General features: G+C 39.0%; 1 protein-coding gene across 1 annotated transcript in view; it reads right to left on the bottom strand.

The window, feature by feature from the left end:
* Positions 1-8,302: 8,302 nt before the first annotated feature.
* Positions 8,303-19,243, bottom strand: part of NECTIN3 (nectin cell adhesion molecule 3) — a 64,703-nt gene continuing 53,762 nt past the window's right edge. The window contains exons 6-8 of the mRNA XM_034413223.2: positions 16,035-16,173; positions 14,736-14,820; positions 8,303-10,946 (exon numbers count right to left, since the gene is read on the bottom strand). Coding sequence (XP_034269114.1) covers positions 10,770-10,946; positions 14,736-14,820; positions 16,035-16,173 — 401 coding nt within the window. The 3' untranslated portion in view covers positions 8,303-10,769. The remainder of the gene's footprint in view (positions 10,947-14,735; positions 14,821-16,034; positions 16,174-19,243) is intronic.

Genomic DNA, 19,243 nt, shown 5'->3' with positions numbered 1-19,243 from the left:
TAAAAACTATTAAGAACCCCCCCTCCCCCATCAGTCCAGGCTACGAAATAACCAGGTCTTCAAATCACGGCGAAACGAACGAAGGTCAGGGGCCATCCGGAGCTCCAAAGGAAGTTGGTTCCAAAGGGCGGGTGCGCCCACAGAGAAAGCTCTCCCCCTGGGGGTCACCAGCCAACATTGTCTGGCCGACGGCACCCTGAGGAAGCCTTGTCTGTGGGAATGCACCGGGCGATTGGAGATTGTTGCTGGCTGCAGGGGGTCCGACAAATATCCCGGACCTAAGCCATGAAGGGCTTTATAGGTAATAAGCAGCACCTTGAACCTCACCCGAAGGGCAACCGGTAGCCAATGCAGGCCACGCAGGAGGGGTGTAACATGGGAGTGTTGGGACACTCCCATCACAACCCACGCGGCCGCATTCTGCACCAGTTGAAGCCTTCGAGTAGTTTTCATGGGCAGTCCTAGGTAGAGCGCGTTGCAGTAGTCGAAACGAGAGATGACCAGCGCATGAGTAACGGTGCGTAGGGCATTTTGGTCCAAATAAGGGCGCAGCTGACGCACAAGGCGGACCTGGGCAAATGCCCCTCTGGTCGCGGTTGCTACATGATCTTCCAGAGACAACCGTGAATCCAGAAGGACACCCAGGTTGCGGGCCCTATCCACAGGGGTAACACCTCACCCCCGATAGTCAATGATGGAATATCTAGATTGGACCCAGATGCTGGTACCCACAGCCACTCGGTCTTGGCAGGGTTGAGTCAGAGCCTGTTCCTCCCCATCCAGGTCCGTACCGCTTCCAGGCAGTGGGACATCACATCGAGGGCATCACTAGGTTGGTTCGGGGTGGATATAAAAAGCTGGGTATCATCGGCATATTGATGATACCGCACCCCGAAACCACGGATGATCTCCCCAAGCGGCTTCATATACATGTTGAACAGTAGAGGCGAGAGAGCCGACTCCTGGGGCACCCCACAGGTGAGGGGCCTCATAGCCGATCTCTGCCCCCCTGCCAACACCACTTGCGTACGGCCCAAGAGATAGGAGAACCACCGTAAAACAGTGCCTCCCACTCCCAACCCCACGAGTCGTCGCAGCAGGATACCAGGGTCGATGGTATCAAAAGCCGCCGAAAGATCCAATAGGACCAGAACAGAGGAATGTCCCCTGTCCCGAGCCCTCCAGAGATCATCCACTAGATTCGGAACGACTGGATCTCCAACCACTCTCTAGGCCTCTTCTACAGCGCTTCATCTCCCGGAGCTCCTTCATAAACCGGGATCTGCATCAGGTCAGAGGCCGCAAAGGGACAACACGGTTGAGTGCCCCAGCAGCCGCCTTTTCCCAGGCATCCACCAGAGCCTCGACTGGTGCGTGGGAGAGAGAGAGAGGTATTGTCCCAAGCTCCGTCTGGAACCTTTCCAGCTGCATCAGGTGCCTGGGGCGGAACCAGATGGTAGGTCCTGCAACATATACTAATATGTTATGTTTTGGAGAATTAGTATTCAAAACTGCATTTTGGTCCTGAGAATCACACAAATTCATATCTTAATGATTGTTTAATCATAATTATACTACTAATAATACAGGTAGTCCTCGACTTACAACAGTTCATTTAATGACTGTTCAAAGTTACAAGGGCACCGAAAAAAGGAACTTATGACTGTTTTTCACACTTATAGTTTCCCTGTGGTTATGAGATCAAAATTCAGATGCTTGCCAACTGGTTGCAGTGTCCTGGGGTTATGTGATCACCTTTTATGATTTTATGCCAAATCAATGGAGAAGATTCACTCAACCATGTTACTAACTTAACAACTGCAGTGGTTCATTTAACAACTCTGGCAAGAAAGGTTGTAGAATGGGGCAAAGTTTGCTTAACCGATGTTTTGCTTAGCAACATAAATTTGGGCTCAATTGTGTTCGTAAATTGAGAACTACCTGTACAAATTATAAGAAAGTACAATGTACATGTCAAAAGATGTGATATGGATTTTAATCATTAATAGCTGAGAGGATTTCTTAATAAGACTGTCTAGCATTATCTATAAAGTTTATCATTATTCTCAGTTCTGAAACATTTGTTGAAATTTGTTTAAAATACAGAAACACAAACTATTTACAACTCATGCCATTCCATAAATTCCTTGTACCATTGTTCATTGCTAGTCACATACCAGATCCAGTACAATTGTATTTCCAAGATGTGCCACAATTGGCATGAAAGAAAACATGATGATCAGCTTAAAATGAACATAAAAATGTTTTTAACTCTGTAGAATTACTTAGTGTTATGATGGAAGCTTATCCAATGTTATTTTTTAACTAGCGCTATTTGTAGCTTTTTTAAAAAAGAAAATCATTAAAATTTATATGGTTGCCCATCTCATATACGGTACATGATTATGTGCATCAAACAATTAAAACACGTTAAAAGCAATGCAACAACCAAAATTATAAACAACAGAAATAGCATAAAACAACAGCCAAGAATACTCATGACAAACTAATCATGAAACAGTTCATCCACACTTTCAGAGCCCAGAGTTCCTTGTAAAAGGGCCAGCAGATCAAGGTCAAGTTTGATTATGGGAGATGAGGAATGATGTTCCAGACAGCAGGCAGCACAGTGGAAAAGGTTCTCCTCCTTGGTTGCAACAGAGGACTTTCTCTCATGGATGGAATCTGGTATAAATCTTTCCTGCCAGATTTGACAGGATGCATAGCCACCACTTGTTTATAAAAACAGGTGGTAAGTGGATATAATTTTCTGCAGATCATTCTGGGTTGCATAAAAATATCGAGTTCAACAATATTTAATGCTTTGCTCATTTTTATAAACAATTTTTAAGTTCAGTTTAATTTTTAATTTTGTTAGTTTGTTTAGTTGATGCATTCTTCAACTTGTACGTCATTGCCCCAAAGCAGCAAACTATACTGAAAAACGACATTTAATTTAATGTTCATACAATTACATACCAATTAGGAACATTATTTAGTTTAAATATTTATATGCTGTCTACTTACCTACCAAACCTCCAGGAAAGCTTGTCATTTTAAAAAGTGCAATAAACATTGTGTGTGGGGAAAAAATGTTTAGAAGGCAGCAAATTCTACAAGAACAATAGTAAAAAGCAAATTAGGGAATATGTCCAGAGCGTGGCTTTTGGAATTCTTTCCAATCCTTTATCAGCAATAGCCATAGGGGATGTGCTTATATTTTTTTTCTCTGTAATGAAACGATGTATTTTGCCTTTGTATTTTACTGCTTTTCCCTCAGGTTGTATCTGAATATCTGTGCACTGGAAAACATTGGATGGAATGCAAATGCTGGGTTATTTGTCTAGGTAGCCTTAGAGTGGAGCAGTCAACAACATTCCAACAATAACATCTTCATTAAGGACAAAGGTTTTTTTTTCTTCCCAAAATTGAATATAGCTTGAACTTTCTACTTACTGGATTCTACCACCATATCAACTTAAGCCTGTTCTGTTCAGTTTTTGGAAGTGTCCTACTGACAGACAGGAGTCCCATGTTCCTTTCCCTCAACTTTACTTTAAAAACACCATTCCATTGGAATGCAAATTTAAAAAGTTTAATTAATAGAATTTACCAATTGCAAAATCTACGAGATTGAAGAATTTAAGATTGTTTAAATATGACATAAAATGAACAACTATGCTTAATAAATGTGTGCAAGCTTTTGTTTCCATATTACCCCAAACCATAAAATTCCATATTATCCAATGTTTCCAAAGTATTCATAATTATTTTAACTTATAAAGTTATAAAATATAGCATGTTATAAAATGCATTTTAAATTATTACTACCAGCAATGCATTTTTCCATAATTTGGTGTGAATTTAATATATATTAGTTTACATCAGATTGAATTGTATCTATCCAAAAACCTAATTAAAACTCAAAGCCATTATGAAGGTGAGTATACATGTTCCAGGATAATGTTGCAGGATCCAATCTGGGTTGGTCACCAGGACCAGGGTTTTGTCTTCCAAACGTTCGGATTCAGGCTAGAGCCCATCTTCAGGAAACTTCTCTCTAGCTAGGCTTGTAAGACAAAACCTCTAGTTCCCGTGACCGCCACTATTGGATCAAAGTCATTATTTCAGCTTTAAGTATTCATTTGTGATAAGGCTCTAGATACAACATTGTCTTATGGCTTAAGACAATACCTACTTACTTAGTAAGTATTGGATTCTAGTCAGCCAGGAGACAGTGTGGCACAGAGACTTAATGATGCTGGAATTGTTGGCCAGAAATGGTCTGCACTCTGGCAGTTTGAACCCAGCTCCGTGAGACGGAATAAGCTCCCTCTGCTCAATCCCTAGCTCCTGCCCACCCAGCAGTTCGAAATTTATCTACTCACAATATTGCAAGTAGATAAATGGCTACCAGTTCGATGGAAAAAAACTGTGCGTATGCAGAGAGCAGAAGCTGGCGCTGGACCTGGTCAGACAAGAGGCATCACAACATAAGGCAAGGCGAGAATATTGGAGGAGCCCAGAATAGCCAGCAACCCAAGCATCACTAGTTAGCTGTTGTAAAGCTAGTTGCTCTGACCTAGGCTCCCTGAGAAAGCTTAAATCACATGCTTAGTCCCAAAAAACCCTCTTTTATTTAAATGGCTGTGAATTATAGTCATTCACAGCCCGTAATAATTCACACACATTCTGTGAAGAGTCCGACAGATGTCTGCCATAGACTTTCAAGGTAATGCTGATAAGCACCCACCTTTATCTCTCTTGAAACGCTGCCAGAGACCTAATTGCCAATTAGTTGTGCATTCCATCAGCCGAGAGCCCAGGGCAGGGGCGAAGGCGTGGCGGTTATTATAAAGGAAGGTCTTGATTTGAGGGAGACCACTGTTCCAGATAGCCGGATGTGAGTCCCTTTTTGTGAAGTGGGGCCGTGGAGTACAGATGGGCTTGTTGATTGCGTACCTGGCTCCCTGCCACGTGGCAATGGCCCTGCCCGAGCTGCTCAACGTCATAGCCGAGGTGGCGGTTGGTACCCCCAGACTTTTAGTCATGGGGGATTTCAACCTGCCATCTATCGGTGAAACGTCTGAGGTGGCTCGAGAGTTCATGGCTTCCATGATGGCCATGGACCTTACTCAGTTAATTCATGACCCTACTCACACAGGTGGACACACTCTGGACTTGATTTTTGTCTCTGGTCAGTGGTCGAGTGGCCTCGATACAGGGGATATAGTCATCGAACCCTTGTCATGGTCTGACCACTCGCTCCTTCGACTGGACTTTTTAACTGCTGCACCTCGCTGCAGGGAGGCGGGACCGACCAGGTGGTTCTGCCCCAGGCGCCTGATGGATCTTGATAGGTTCCAGATGGAGTTTGGGCCATTTCCTGAGACTCTGGCTCATGACTCGGCTGAAGACCTGGTGGCCGCCTGGGATAGTGCGGCCGCCGGGGCTTTGGACCGCGTCGTGCCTTTGCGGCCTCTGACCCGCACCGAACTCACCTAGCTCCTTGGTTGTCCGAGGAGCTGAGGGAGATGAAGCGCCGGAAAAGACGCCTGGAGAGTAGTTGGAGGACCAGCCGCTCTGAATCCGACCGAACACTGGTGAGGTCTCATATTAAGACCTACCTAGTGGCGATAAAAGCGGCAAAATCTAGCTATTTTGCCGCTCTTATCGCGTCATCAGATAATTGCCCAGCCGCCCTGTTTAGGGTGACCTGCTCCCTCCTCCATCTGGAAGCACGGGATGATCCCTTGCAGGGTCGAGCTGAGGATTTTGTGCAGTATCTGTATGACAAGATCGCTCAGATTCGGGAAGGCCTGGCCTCTGACTGGGTAAGTCCGGACGGGATGACTGAGGCAGATCTTGAGAGTGTTATCTGGGAGGAGTTTGATCCTGTTGCTCCCAAGGAGGTGGACAGGATCCTGGGATGGCTGAACGTGACCACATGTTTATTGAACCCGTGCCCCTCCTGGTTGTTACTGGCTTCCCGGGAGGTTACACGAGGCTGGCTCCAGGGGATTGTTAACGCTTCTCTGAGTGAGGGGGTCCTGCCGGCCACTTTGAAAGAAGCGGTGGTGAGGCCCCTCCTCAAGAAGCCCTCCCTGGATCCGGTTATTTTGGCTAACTATCGTCCAGTCTCCAACCTTTGCTTCATTGTGAAGGTTGTTGAGAGTGTGGTGGCGCGGCAGCTTCCCCGGTACGTAGATGAAGCTGTCTATCTAGACCCGCTCCAGTCCCGTTTCCGGCCTGGGCACAGCACGGAAACAGCATTGGTCGCGTTGGTGGATGATCTCTGGAGGGCTCGGGATAGGGGTTGCTCCTCTATCCTGGTCCTGTTAGATCTCTCAGCGGCTTTTGATACCATCGACCATGGTATCATGTTGCACCGGTTGAAGGAGCTGGGGGTGGGGGACACCGTTCTGCGGTGGTTCTCCTCCTACCTCTCTGACCGGTTGCAATCCGTGTTGACAGGGGGGCAGCGGTCGATCGCGAGGCGCCTTGTTTGTGGGGTGCCACAAGGGTCGGTCCTCTCGCCCCTTCTGTTCAACATTTATGTGAAGCCGCTGGGCGAGATCATCCGTGGCTTTGGGGTGGAGTTCCATTAGCACGCTGACGACACTCAGCTGTACATCTGCACCCCAGGCCACCCCAACGATGCCCTTGAAGTGATGTCCCAGTGCCTGGAGGCCGTGCAGGGCTCTATGGGGAGAGACAGGCTCCTACTCAACCCTTCCAAGACCGAGTGGCTGTGGATTCTGGCATCCCGATATAGTCAGCTGGTGCCATTGCTGGCTATTGGGGGTGAATCACTGGCCCCCATGGAGAGTGCTCGCAAGTTAGGCATCCTCCTGGACGCATGGCTGTCTTTAGAAAAGCATATGACAGCCGTGGCCAGGGGGGCTTTTTATCAGGTTCGTCTGATACGCCAGTTGTGTCCCTTTCTGGATCGGGACTCCCTACGCACGGTCACTCAAGCACTCACTTCCCGCCTGGACTACTGCAATGCTCTCTACATGGGGCTCCCCTTGGGGTGCACCCGGGGGCTGCAGTTGGTCCAGAATGCGGCCGCGCAGGGGATTATTGGAGCGATGGGGCACTCACATATAACACCTCTCCTGTGCGAGCTGCACTGGCTTCCTGTGGTCTTCCGGGTGCACTTCAAGGTGTTGGTAACCACCTTTAAAGCGCTCCATGGCTTAGGGCTGGGGTATTTGCGAGACCACCTTCTGCCACCAATAGCCTCCCACCAACTGGTTCGCTCGCACAGAGGGGGCCTCCTCAGGGTGCTGTCAGCCAGGCAGTGCCGGCTGGCGACCCCCAGGGGGAGAGCCTTCTCTGTGGCAGCACCTGCCCTCTGGAATGACCTGCCCCAAGATACGCATGATATCAGATCTCTGGACTTTTCGTCGGGCCCTGAAGACACACTTGTTCCATCAAGCTGGGCTGGCTTGATCCCATCCTCTCAGTTTTTTAATCGAATTTCGGTTTTAATTGGGTTGTTTTAAATTCGGGCCAAAATTATTTGTTTTTTTAAATGTTTTTAAATTTTATATGCTATGTTTTATCCTGGCTGTACACCGCCCTGAGTCCCGCAGGAGAAGGGCGGTATAGAAATATAATAAAATAAATAAATAAATAAATAGTTTGCAAGGCCAAATGGAGCAGAGTCAAACAGAGCTTCTCAAGAGTTTGAACTGACTAGAATGAACAAATTGCTTCCTGCAAAGGCTCACGTCTGCTTGCTCCTCTCTTATGTCTTATGGGAGGGTCCAATCATCTCCAAGCTTTACTCGAGTCGCCCCTTTTGACTTAACTGTTCTTGCCTTCTGGCAGCTTTGTGCATGCACGCACTGGGAACAGCCTCCCCCTGTTCTTCTGCTTCACTGATGTCAGATTCCGGAGGCAGCACATAATTATCAGATGGCCTTGGCTCCCTCTGTTCCTCTGACGCAGAGCCCTCGTCCAAGTCTTCCCCAGACTCCAGGACTGGCCCAGGTTCCTCCCCAATCTCCTCACTGTCCGAATCTGCTGCCAGTTCTGCTGGTTGCTGGCAGACCACAACACTAGTTCGCCTCATGAGGTGCACCAAAGACAGGCGTATAAATGCTGAACAGAATGAATGAGCATTCTAGGCCATCAAGGCTGCATTGTGTCTAATCTATGTAGATTTCACTGACATTGTATGCCATGCACTAAATAAATAAATCTAGCCAGCCATTCCTCAATACTGTATACTACCCAGAGTCGCTTTGTGAGATGGGTGGCTATATAAATTTGACAAATAAATACTTGACTCCCCTTTTATTTCCCAAAACTCACATTTTATTCACATTGTCTCTTTCTCTGCCTGAAATAACACTGCTTTGTTTAGGTCACACTGGGCTGCTTTCTTTTGGGGAAGAGTGGGAACTTTTTCCTCTGCTTCCTCTAAGGAAGTTGGCATCTTCTCCTTGCTTCTCAGGGGTTACATTTCTTTTGAAACAGAGATACTAGATACTAGACCTTCTTGAACAAGAAGCAGGGATAAGAAATTGGAATACTAAGACTTATTAGCATCTAGTATGCTAAGATAAAGGCTGAAGATAAACCTTTAGAATGTAGCATGTGAATAAATTTGTATTATGTTGTTAATGAGGATCAACATGTTGAATCATGATAATGTGGGCAAAGATGTAGTTTTCCACTGACTGTTCCAAAATGAAAAAGAAAATGCAAATTAATGTAAATCTACTAGTTGGCACATAAAATCAAGAATTAAATAACAACAGAGAGCTGTGCCAGTCGTTTTTTAAAATATTGGGCAATACATAATTTGTGCACATGCAACTCATGTCTTGAATTGAATGCTGTGATAACTGCACTTACATCCAAAATTCCATTGCCTTCCTTACTCAATTTGCTACCAGTAGTTAGTTACAGGAACATCATAAGCTCTATTCAGCTTTAGGTATTATTGTAAATCATCATTATTCTCATCTTGTTTGACTACAGAAAAAAAGAAAAATGTGAAGGACAGAACTCGTCCATAGAAATAAAGATCTAAGTTGCATTGATGGATTGGGAGCATTTCCCAAAACATTCTCAACTTTCCTTTTCCCTAATTTGAATATAATGAATATATACTGAAACTATTAATTCTGACCATGCACATTTAGAATAGTTGAATTAAAAAGCTCCATCTAAACATTGCGTCTTGAAAGAAATTATATAGATGCAAATACATGTTCTTGATTTAATTCAGAATCAATATTACACTTTCAGGCTAGTAAAATACAAATATCTTTTTAGTATTTCAACAGAATGCCAAGCTTAATAACTCCTTTTTTTTAAAAAAATGACAAATTAATTTTTTTTTGAGAATGTACATTATGTTTCAAATTCTCTTATCTTCCTACAACTTTTCTATACATTTTTCCTAAGTCATATATTTGTACTGCAAAATCATATAGGCAAATATACAACCTAATAGATACTATAGGTAGATACTAAAGACATTGTTCACGTCTTTTCACTCTATACCAGTGAAATCATATATTTATGTTATCCTTACACATGTTAGTACTTGATTTATATTTCAAAGTTATTTGTAATTTATTCTATAGTTATCTTTAGCAATACACTCAAAACTGTTCAAAAGCTATTTGCATTTCTATAAACTCCATGAAACAGCATCATACAATAAGAAAACCAAACAAAAAAGTAGCATAATGTAGGTGTCTTGATCTACATTTCTGTCACTACCCTGTTATTATCAGCATGAAAAAACCTTTCCCGTTTGTGTTTGTCAATCTAAAAGAAGAAAAGGCACACTAGGTGAAGTTAATCTTAAACTATACTGAAGAAGCAAGCAAAGTAACTGCTTGATGTATCTTGCAGTGGGATGTAAACACAGAATGTGGGAACCTTTTATGCCTATGAGATTATATACTATTGTATTAGGATTAGCACAGAATAGTTCATGTGGAAAACACAGAAGAAACGCTGAATGAAATTGGGCTGCCCATTAAACTGTTTCCCACCCTCAATTCAATGACTGCATAAACACAAACAGCTTTAATTCCTGTTATCCTTAAATTTTGCATATATAATTCTTTCTGGAACACTTAAAATTCCTCTTTTAATCTCCAGCTGTAATTTCCAACATGGGCAATACATGAGCTTTTAAAAATAATTTATACTACAACTAATTCTAAAAGTTTCAGTCTATAGGTTCAAGTGCTAGTACTGTATTTCTGAAGATATGATAAGGTATGTTGGCCAGTGTTAACTCTATAGACATTAGCAAAAGGGCACAAGTATAGTTGATATATGAAGTGGGCAGCACTTATCAATATTCTGCATGACACACAAACCATTTTTTCCTGAAGCAAATCACTGTGATCAGGGCTAAAAGCAGTAACAAAAGAACCCCATGTGGCCTTTTGTCTTACTACAAAATGGAGTAGGTTAACAACTATGCAAGGCCAAGAAAACTTATATAGAAGAGAGAAGAATGCTATGCTAATAAATAAGGTTTCAGGTAGAAATAATTCAGATGAATAGGTAGAAAAGATTCTAAACATTATTATATGCACATATAATTAACAGATAATAAATTGGCATTTCTTAAACTGCACAGACAATGGTTGATGACATACTTTAAACATTTATATTTTTTTCACAAAAAAAGCAAACCACTAACTTGAACACACAGATTATCAAAAAGTAGGTAAAATTGTGATTAGACAAAGTAATAAATCTGTTTGTGAACATTAGTTCACAAACAATCATACATAATGTTCCCTGGGATTGCTATATATTCTTCCATTGCCTGTATTTGGATGTTTCTTATCAATCCAATCTTTGCAATTTGTTTCTTTCGGTGCTGGGTACATGTGTTGATCTCTGTCTTGGGATGCAGGGTTTTCATCTTCATAGCTAAATCGGCCGCAATTTATCATTTTCTAGGGGAAAAAAAGGACAAATGGATATCATAAATCAATCTTTGACCTTCCATGTTTCACTTTCCTTTTTTAGATTTTGTTCATGCACCACAATAATACTATTATTGGATTAGGTGGCTTTTAAGAAGCTTAGGACAACTAATGGCAACTAAGAAACTACTTTTTCTCTCTACAAGCCTATCTATCCTTGCATTTGCTAAAGAGTGCTCTTCCAGCTTTAATACTTCCTGATTTCTCTTAGCAATACCATCACAAAAGGCATTCTTCATTAGGTCTGTTAAACAATTTGCCAAAAAAGACCAAAAAAAAAAATAATGCTTCAGACCTTGCAAGGATAAAAGAAATGCACCAGGCTGCAACTTCTAAAGTCAAATGCATATTTTCTCTGGGATTATGTGACAGATGCATGTCCCTGCAGAAGACACATCTGCTTAAAGAAGCTGCAATAAAATGTTATATGGGGATTCAACATAACTTTGTTTTGAAAACTGAAATGGTGCACTTCCCTATTTTCCATTTATGTTCACTGGTGGACCAATAACACCACTGAGATTAGGAGGGCCATATCAATTAGACTTCTCATCCAACCACCAGTTATATTTTTTATTTATAACTTATTTTAATACTATTAAGATCGTTAATATGGCCTTCCATCATGACTTTCCAGTAAAGCCCTAAAACCTGTGTCCCCCCGGCAAGTCTGGGAATCCTCTTATAAGGAGCCCATGCGTTGGTTGTATTATGTGTAATATTTTCCCACTATGGTTTTGTTTTTATTTGTTTATAGTTTTAATTATTTTAATAGTTTTGTAGCATATTTTAATAGGTTTTATTGTAAGCTTCCCAGAGTTACTTTGTGTGAAATGGGTGGCTATATAAATTTGACAAATATTTTTGTTATTAGAAGCTAAATTTGTGTCTGTTTTATTTAAAGGTCTTGTAAGATTTTCACACAAAAATGAAAATTTTAAAAATGCAGAAATTATTACAGTATATTTTATACCAGTAAATTCAATAAACTGTTTTTCTTATAAGGTGAAAATGTTTTAAACTGAACCACCTGAAATAGATTGCAACCTTTTTCAAACACAGAACAGCTCTCTTACAGAAGAGCCATTTGAAAATGTCTAATTTCACATAACAAAAGTGTACTTTGCACTCAAAATTGGGTATTTTGAATTTGAGATGGTTCGATTAAAATATTTTGCACACTATTCATGCTTGTTTGGATTTTAGTAAGCAATATTAAAGTACTAATTTACAACTTTATCAAAGCCTTTAAAAAATGGTTGATTATTAGTACGTATACAACAATGTGGAATCATAGCTGCCAGTTTTTTAGGTGGTGTTGGCCTTCATTCCCATTGAGTTCTTCCCAATAATTTAGGATGTCATAATGTATTAGCGTAGTATATGTGCAGAATATTAGGGTTAGGCTTGCATTTTAAATAATTTGATTTTTTAATTTTGACCTTGATTGCATTAATTTGAACAGCTTGCTCTTTGGCAGCCAAAATCAAACCTTTCTTCCAGCTGTAAGTTATTGCCAGGTTTTATCCTTATCCACTTTCCATTTGTAGAAATTGATCATGTAATGCATTTCCTTAGTCAGCATTCTGTTCATGTTATGATGGATCAGTCAGCCTGATGCTTAGAGTTGATACTTTTATCTACCTAGGAAGCCCTTCCAAAGAATCTGCGATAGGCAGATGTTATTTGATGGTATTAAAGTTATTGTTCCAGGATGTACTCTGTTCCAAGATGTCCTTTACAACTGATTTTGTTATTATTACTATCTCATCTTTTTGATACATAACTCAGGGCAGGAAATTCTCCAATTTCCACCCATACCCTGTGAGGTGGGTTGGGCTGCGTAACTGGTCTAAATAATTCAGCTTTCATACCCAAGTAGGCCTAAATCCAGGGGTGAAATGCTACTGGTTTGGGCCGGTTCGCCTGAACCGGCAGTAACAAATGTAAAAAAAAAGTTCCGACAATCAGCTGAGCAACGCTTTTTTAGCATTTTTTTACTACCAGTTCTCTGGAACTGGTAGTTAAAAATGCTTTAAAAAGGGGGGAAAAAAAAGTTCCAACGATCGCGGGTCGCTCAGGTGATCGCCAGAACTTTTTAGGCATTTTTTTACTATGGCTCGGGCAAAAAAAGTAGAAAAAAGGTTCCGACAATTGCGTGGCACAGCTGTGATCGTCGAGCCTTTTTTTTAACCCTTTAAAAGCATTTTTTTACTATCGGCTCAGGCGAATAGGTAGTAAAAAAATGCTTTTAAAAAGTAAAAAAAAGGCTCCGATGATCACAGCTGTGCCACGCAATCGTCGGAACCTTTTTTCGCCCCGAGCCAGTAGTAAAAATACTTTTAAAAAGTTTTTAAAAAGGTTCCCACATGCGCCACAGCTGATCACCCCTCCCGCGCTGTTCTTACTTTCCCAAGCCTCCTTTTTGAGAGCACTGTGTGTGTGTGCGCAACACGTGTTTGGCGCATGGTGCACATGCGCCGCCAGTGAACCAGTAATAAACCGGTTCAGATTTCATTACTGCCTAAAAGTCAAGTCTTCTGGTTTCTAGGCCAGCACTTTAATCACTACACCAAGGTTGCTCTCTCTATATAAGCCCTTCTGCCAATAAATTGACCTTCAACTTTTTGGCTAAAATATTATGTTCTCATCTGTGGACTGAGCCTTAAGTATTGGAATGTTCAGAGTTGATTTAACCATTGTTCATACTATTTGCTTAAAAACTGGAGAGTCAGTCTATCCATGGATAGATCTATCTATGAGTACATATAGGGTATTAGGATACTTTAGGTAAGTAATACCGTATAACTGCAATTGTGGTCATATTTTGCCACCTAAAATTATCTTGTTCATGAGTATCTATTTTTTTTTTTTTGCAAATGTGCCAGTTAATAATACATAGGAAAGATGTTTTAAGTAATAAAACTTCAAAAATAGTATTGATGCAAAATATTACTTTGATAACATTTGCTTTAGAAGCAAACCTACCTACTGAAAAAGCATGCAACTCCTGTATCTTTTCCTTTGGGCTCGTTTTCATTGAGACAACCGGCTCTCTCCAACGAGCTTGTCCCTTGCACATAGTCCTGCTTGAAGAACTGACTTTGTAAAAAGATGTCTGGGTACTTCAGAGGCCCATGGAGTTAGAGGCCCACTTCAAGAGAGCCAGGAGTTAATCTGGCTAATGGTGTTTATGCTATGAATTGCCTGGCATAGCTTGAGTTTGAAATGTTCCTTCAGCAGTGGGGATGGGAGGGAATTAGGCATCTAATGTTGCTGGCTTCTGCTCCTTTCCTTGCTAGTCTGATTCTTTGACAGAAGAGAAGTGAGCCCATTAGTGGCCACTGCTTCTGGTGCTGCAGCTATTGTAGGTAAGAAACCCATCTAGCACGCCTAAAAGCTACTCCTTCCAATCCTGACCTTCTATGGTTGGTTCTTATAAAGAGTTTATCTGACTTGTTAAAGGTCAGTGTTAACTATGTAATTATATTAGGAGAAGAAAAGAGAAAAAGATGGTGCTAACTACACTTTATGAACATATCACATCCCTCAGTAACAATTCTTCAAATAACTTGGGACAATCCGAGTGAGTCTTTCACAATCTAAAATTTTAGTTAATCAGCTACAGATTGACAGAAGGTGTATGTGTCATCAACTGTTATCTACAAATGAAGATAAATTCCAAATATGGGACATCGTACACAGTAGGACTGTACTGAGTTTTTGCTTTGGAAGTGTGACCTTTAATTAACAACTTACTGCATTGATTATTTCTTTCTGAGCACGAGAAAGATTTCTTTTCTCATATGAAGATGTAGGCTTGTGTGTTGGTGGAAGATCAATCCTAAATTAAAAAATGTATGATTTAGTAATTATCACTGCTTGATAAAAATCAATTCATATTAGAGTAGAAATTGAATAAATACACCTCTTTTCTAATGTAGTAGTGTAATTTTACATTGATGGAATCTTGCAAATTCTGTATTTGATATTCTTTTAAAGTGGCATAACAAATATCAACCAAAACAACTGAAAACAATGTAAGAAATTAATGAAATTTGAGAAAATGCACTTAGAATTTCATTAGAAATATTCTTATATATTTTTAGAAATCATATGGCATGGGTTTTATTTATAATGCAACTGTCTCACTTCATTAAAGGAAATAACATCTTGGAATGATTCTAATATTGTTATTTAACAACAAATATAACCATTTGGCTGAGATTCTCCCTAAATCCCCTCAGTAAAGGTACACTCACTCACCTCCTCCATTGTTCTATACAATGGCAAAACACCAGCAAAACTTTTTGAAAGAGATTGTTGCAATTCTGCTCTTTATACTCATCTAAGAATTTCTCATCGTATGAGATGTCTTTCGTTAGCTTTTTTAATGGATCAGAATAATGATTATGTGCAAAGAAATAACTATACCCATTAAACATTTTTGGAATAAAATCATTAATTGCCCAATCATTTCTTATCTAATACAGGCAAATAGCATCTGCAAAATTCTGCAATAAGAAAAGCCTGCAAAAGCCTAAGGATTCATGCCTAGACTTCTATGTTGCTTCATTTTTTGATAATTATTTTTAAACTGTATTTAATGGTGCATGCTGCAGAAGAGAAATTTTGAATTGGACAACTTTACAAGCAATCTAATTTCTGATGCCTAGTCACAACTTTACTTTTATAAGAGATTACATGCACATAGTATTGTAGTTTTTTTTTCTCCCTAGCTCTCTTGAACTTTTTCATAAGATATATAAAAGGCTAATTTTATAGAATAGGCAATTACCTTTCATTGCTAATGCAATAATTTCCATTTGCTTAAGGAAAACCAAGTAACTGATCTCTAAAAAAGCAGGTACTGTACTTTAGAGTAAGAGCATTTCTACGACAAACAAACCCGTTCTGACTTTTGCCTTACTAATTTTAGTATCTGGGCTTCCAAATCCAATATGAATTCAGAACAAAGGTATGTATTTAAAGCAGTGTTTATACTTTTACAAATCAAGAACTTGAATAGTTTGAAACAAAATACCACAAACAACTTACATTTTGTCCAAATAAGATGATCGCTTTTTTCTGGGAGTCAGTAACACTATGATAAAGATGGTAATAATAAAGAGAGCAAGTACTGCGCCTATTACAGCCCCAGCTACAGCTACTGATGATGACTGCTTATATGGCACATCTGAAATGTAAGTCACCAATTGTTACAAACAATGTGGTTAATGTATCTTAAATTACATAAATAAAATGTATTTTCTGCCTTTAAAAATATTTCACAGAATCTACAAATGTTTTTGTTGCATATGCATGAATAGCCTTGTAGTATGGGGGTGGGGGGTGGAAAAAGAGTTTATTTAGGTCAACAATTTAAATGTTGAAAATAAAAAAATGGAAAAATAAAATTCAGTGCCAGGCCTACAAAAAATTGAGAAAATTGCCTTTACGAATTTCTAGTATATTTTAGCTTAGCAAAAATTTGGATTTTGATACATGTATTGCATATGAGACACTGAAACATTTTTTATGTGAACTTTTATCAAGAAAAATATACAAAGCACTAGTTATATTTAACCAACCAATCTTTCTTGTTCATTGTCAGCAAAATATTGTATCTGAATTATCTATTTTCTATCATACCTATATGCATATTCTCTATCCATATAATAGATATGGGTTTTCACAAATTAAACTATTTCCATAAATATATGAAGATAGCAATAGCAGTAGCACTTTGACATATACTGCTTTACAGCCCTCTCTAAGCGGTTTACAGAGTCAGCATATTGCCCCCAACAATTTGGGTCCTCATTTTACCCACCTCGGAAGGATGGAAGGATGAGTCAACCTTGAGCCTGGTGGGATTTGAACTGCCAAATTGCAGGCAGCCAGCAGTCAGCAGAAATAGCCTGCAGTACTGCACTCTAACCACTGCACCGCCTCGGTGGTACAGTAATTCATTTCAGTAATTCACCAAATTCAACAAAATTTGGTGCTGTACTAACTGTAAATATGGATTAACTTTACAGTAATTATCTAAATAGGTGAATGATAAAATATTTTTAAAATATAAATAGGTAAGTATGAAAACCAGAGCCTAAGTAATGTATTAGAAAGCCTTACATTTACTAAATGAATACACATAATTCTGAAATCAATTTTTCTCTATCAAGCTTCAGAATATTTCAGTACTTGCTCTAATTTTGGATTATTGAAATAGCACATTGTATTAAGTATTATATAGGCAACATTCCAGTAATCTAGTATTTTCAAATGTCAATATCAGCATTATTTCTAAAGATCTGTTTTTGATCTTTCAAAAACATCCCAAATTATATGAGCATATGCAGAATGGATTTCCTCTGTTAAGCTATCCAAGCCGATAAATGAACATCTAATGACAATTTTGCTACTGATGCTGAACAGAGATCAGACTGTTTAAAACTATTTGAATAGTTATGTGCAAGCTTCAAGTTCAGCACTTTTGATAAACTGGAATATGTGAAATAACTACAGAATTGTTCATTAAGATTCAATTGACAAATTATATAATTCTATCTATGAATTTTTATGTTTTGTACTTAGTTTCTATTGAATATAAGCTGGCAGTTTTGTGTGTTCTTTAAAGTGAAGCTACTAGGGGCACTAACTTAATAAAGCATTCTGAAAAAGTTACCAACTTACTAAACCATAGGTAATATGCAGGTTTTATAATAGTCCACTTCCTTTATTTTCTGCAAAGACAATTGGCCCTTTTGTTTCAAATCCAGGGAGAAACTAAATGAGAATGCCATTATATAAATTCACAGAGGATAAATTTAACAATGGCTATTTTTCTCTCATGATACTTCTAAAGTACATTTCAACAATTATTGTTGGACAATACAAACGGGAAAAAGCTATTATGCTCATGTCTTGCTGGTGGTATGTCTGCTCGTCTATATAGCCCAACTACACAACTTGCTTTCTTTTTATGTGCTTGCAGATAATTATTAAAATTTTACCCATGGCTAACTTTCTTACACATTTTCCTCTTCAATTAAAATAGTCAACAAATAATTTTATTAAGAATTTTATAACAACAGTATTAAAAAAAACACTTGTTCTGTGCAACTTAGTGTAAATTAGTGTAAATTCAACTATATAAGTGGTTTCCAGAATTGTTTAATAACTTCTTAATAGCCATATTTAATTTATGCCAAAATACTTGAAACTATTTTTCTATATTATTCTATAATTTTCCATCCTACTGCACTTGCTGAATATAGATGTTTTATTTTATATGCATTTCAGTCATTTATGCATATGACCTACATTCAAGAAGTTAATTTAACAAAAGATTTATTTGACACAACTATTCATACTTACATTAAATTTCTCTATTTACACCAAACATACATTAAGAAACACTGCAACATTGAACACTGTAAAGCTATTATGAATCTGTTCATATTCAACTGTAAAATTCTTGATAAATTTAACAAATTATAATAAAAAACAGAGAATATTGGGTACTTTTAGATTTGTGTGTTACAAAACAGCATTTAGAGGGCATACAGAGCATATTACAATGGAGATGTTCCTAGGACCACAAGCTATGTTCAAGTCCAAAAGGGAAAAAAATCTTTCAAAACAAAATCCAAAAACCAAATTACTGCCTCCTCCAAACAAATAGAGTTTTGAATCCACTGTTAGCTTAAGCATCTGACTAAAGGCTAACTTTGATTAGAAACAAATTCTTCAGTGAAATGATAAATCAGATCACAAAAAACTCACTTGAGTTCACAGGAAATATGGTGTAATAATTTAACTTCCAAAAACACTGAAAAGAGATTTTGGTCAAATAAAATGTGAACACTTGAATTATCAATGTGAGAGAGATATGTAGAGAACCAGTTTAATGAATAACTACTAAGCTGCAGTCACGTTATTAAAGACATAGCAACCAAATCACAGTGTACTGTCAAAACTGCACCCTTATAGATACTATAATTGCTGAAAAAGCTCTACAATACTGTGGATTTTTTTTTTGTAATGTGTTCATAATACTCCAAGTATATATTGGAAAACAGTTGCTAAGCAGTGCTATTTTTTCATATATTCATGCTGTCAAATTCAACTAATATTTTAAAATTACTTCAACTTTTTTAAACACACTCACCTTTTCAGTTTTATAGTTATGAAAAGAAAAATTCCACTGATTTCAATGGATTTTGCTTCTAAGCACATATGTTTATAACTACTATTTGATTCTT

Source organism: Pantherophis guttatus, chromosome 5 (assembly GCF_059756535.1).
Source record: "Pantherophis guttatus breed Tessera chromosome 5, ASM5975653v1, whole genome shotgun sequence".
Classification (NCBI taxonomy): domain Eukaryota; kingdom Metazoa; phylum Chordata; class Lepidosauria; order Squamata; family Colubridae; genus Pantherophis; species Pantherophis guttatus.
This window is presented reverse-complemented; position numbering and strand designations above follow the sequence as displayed.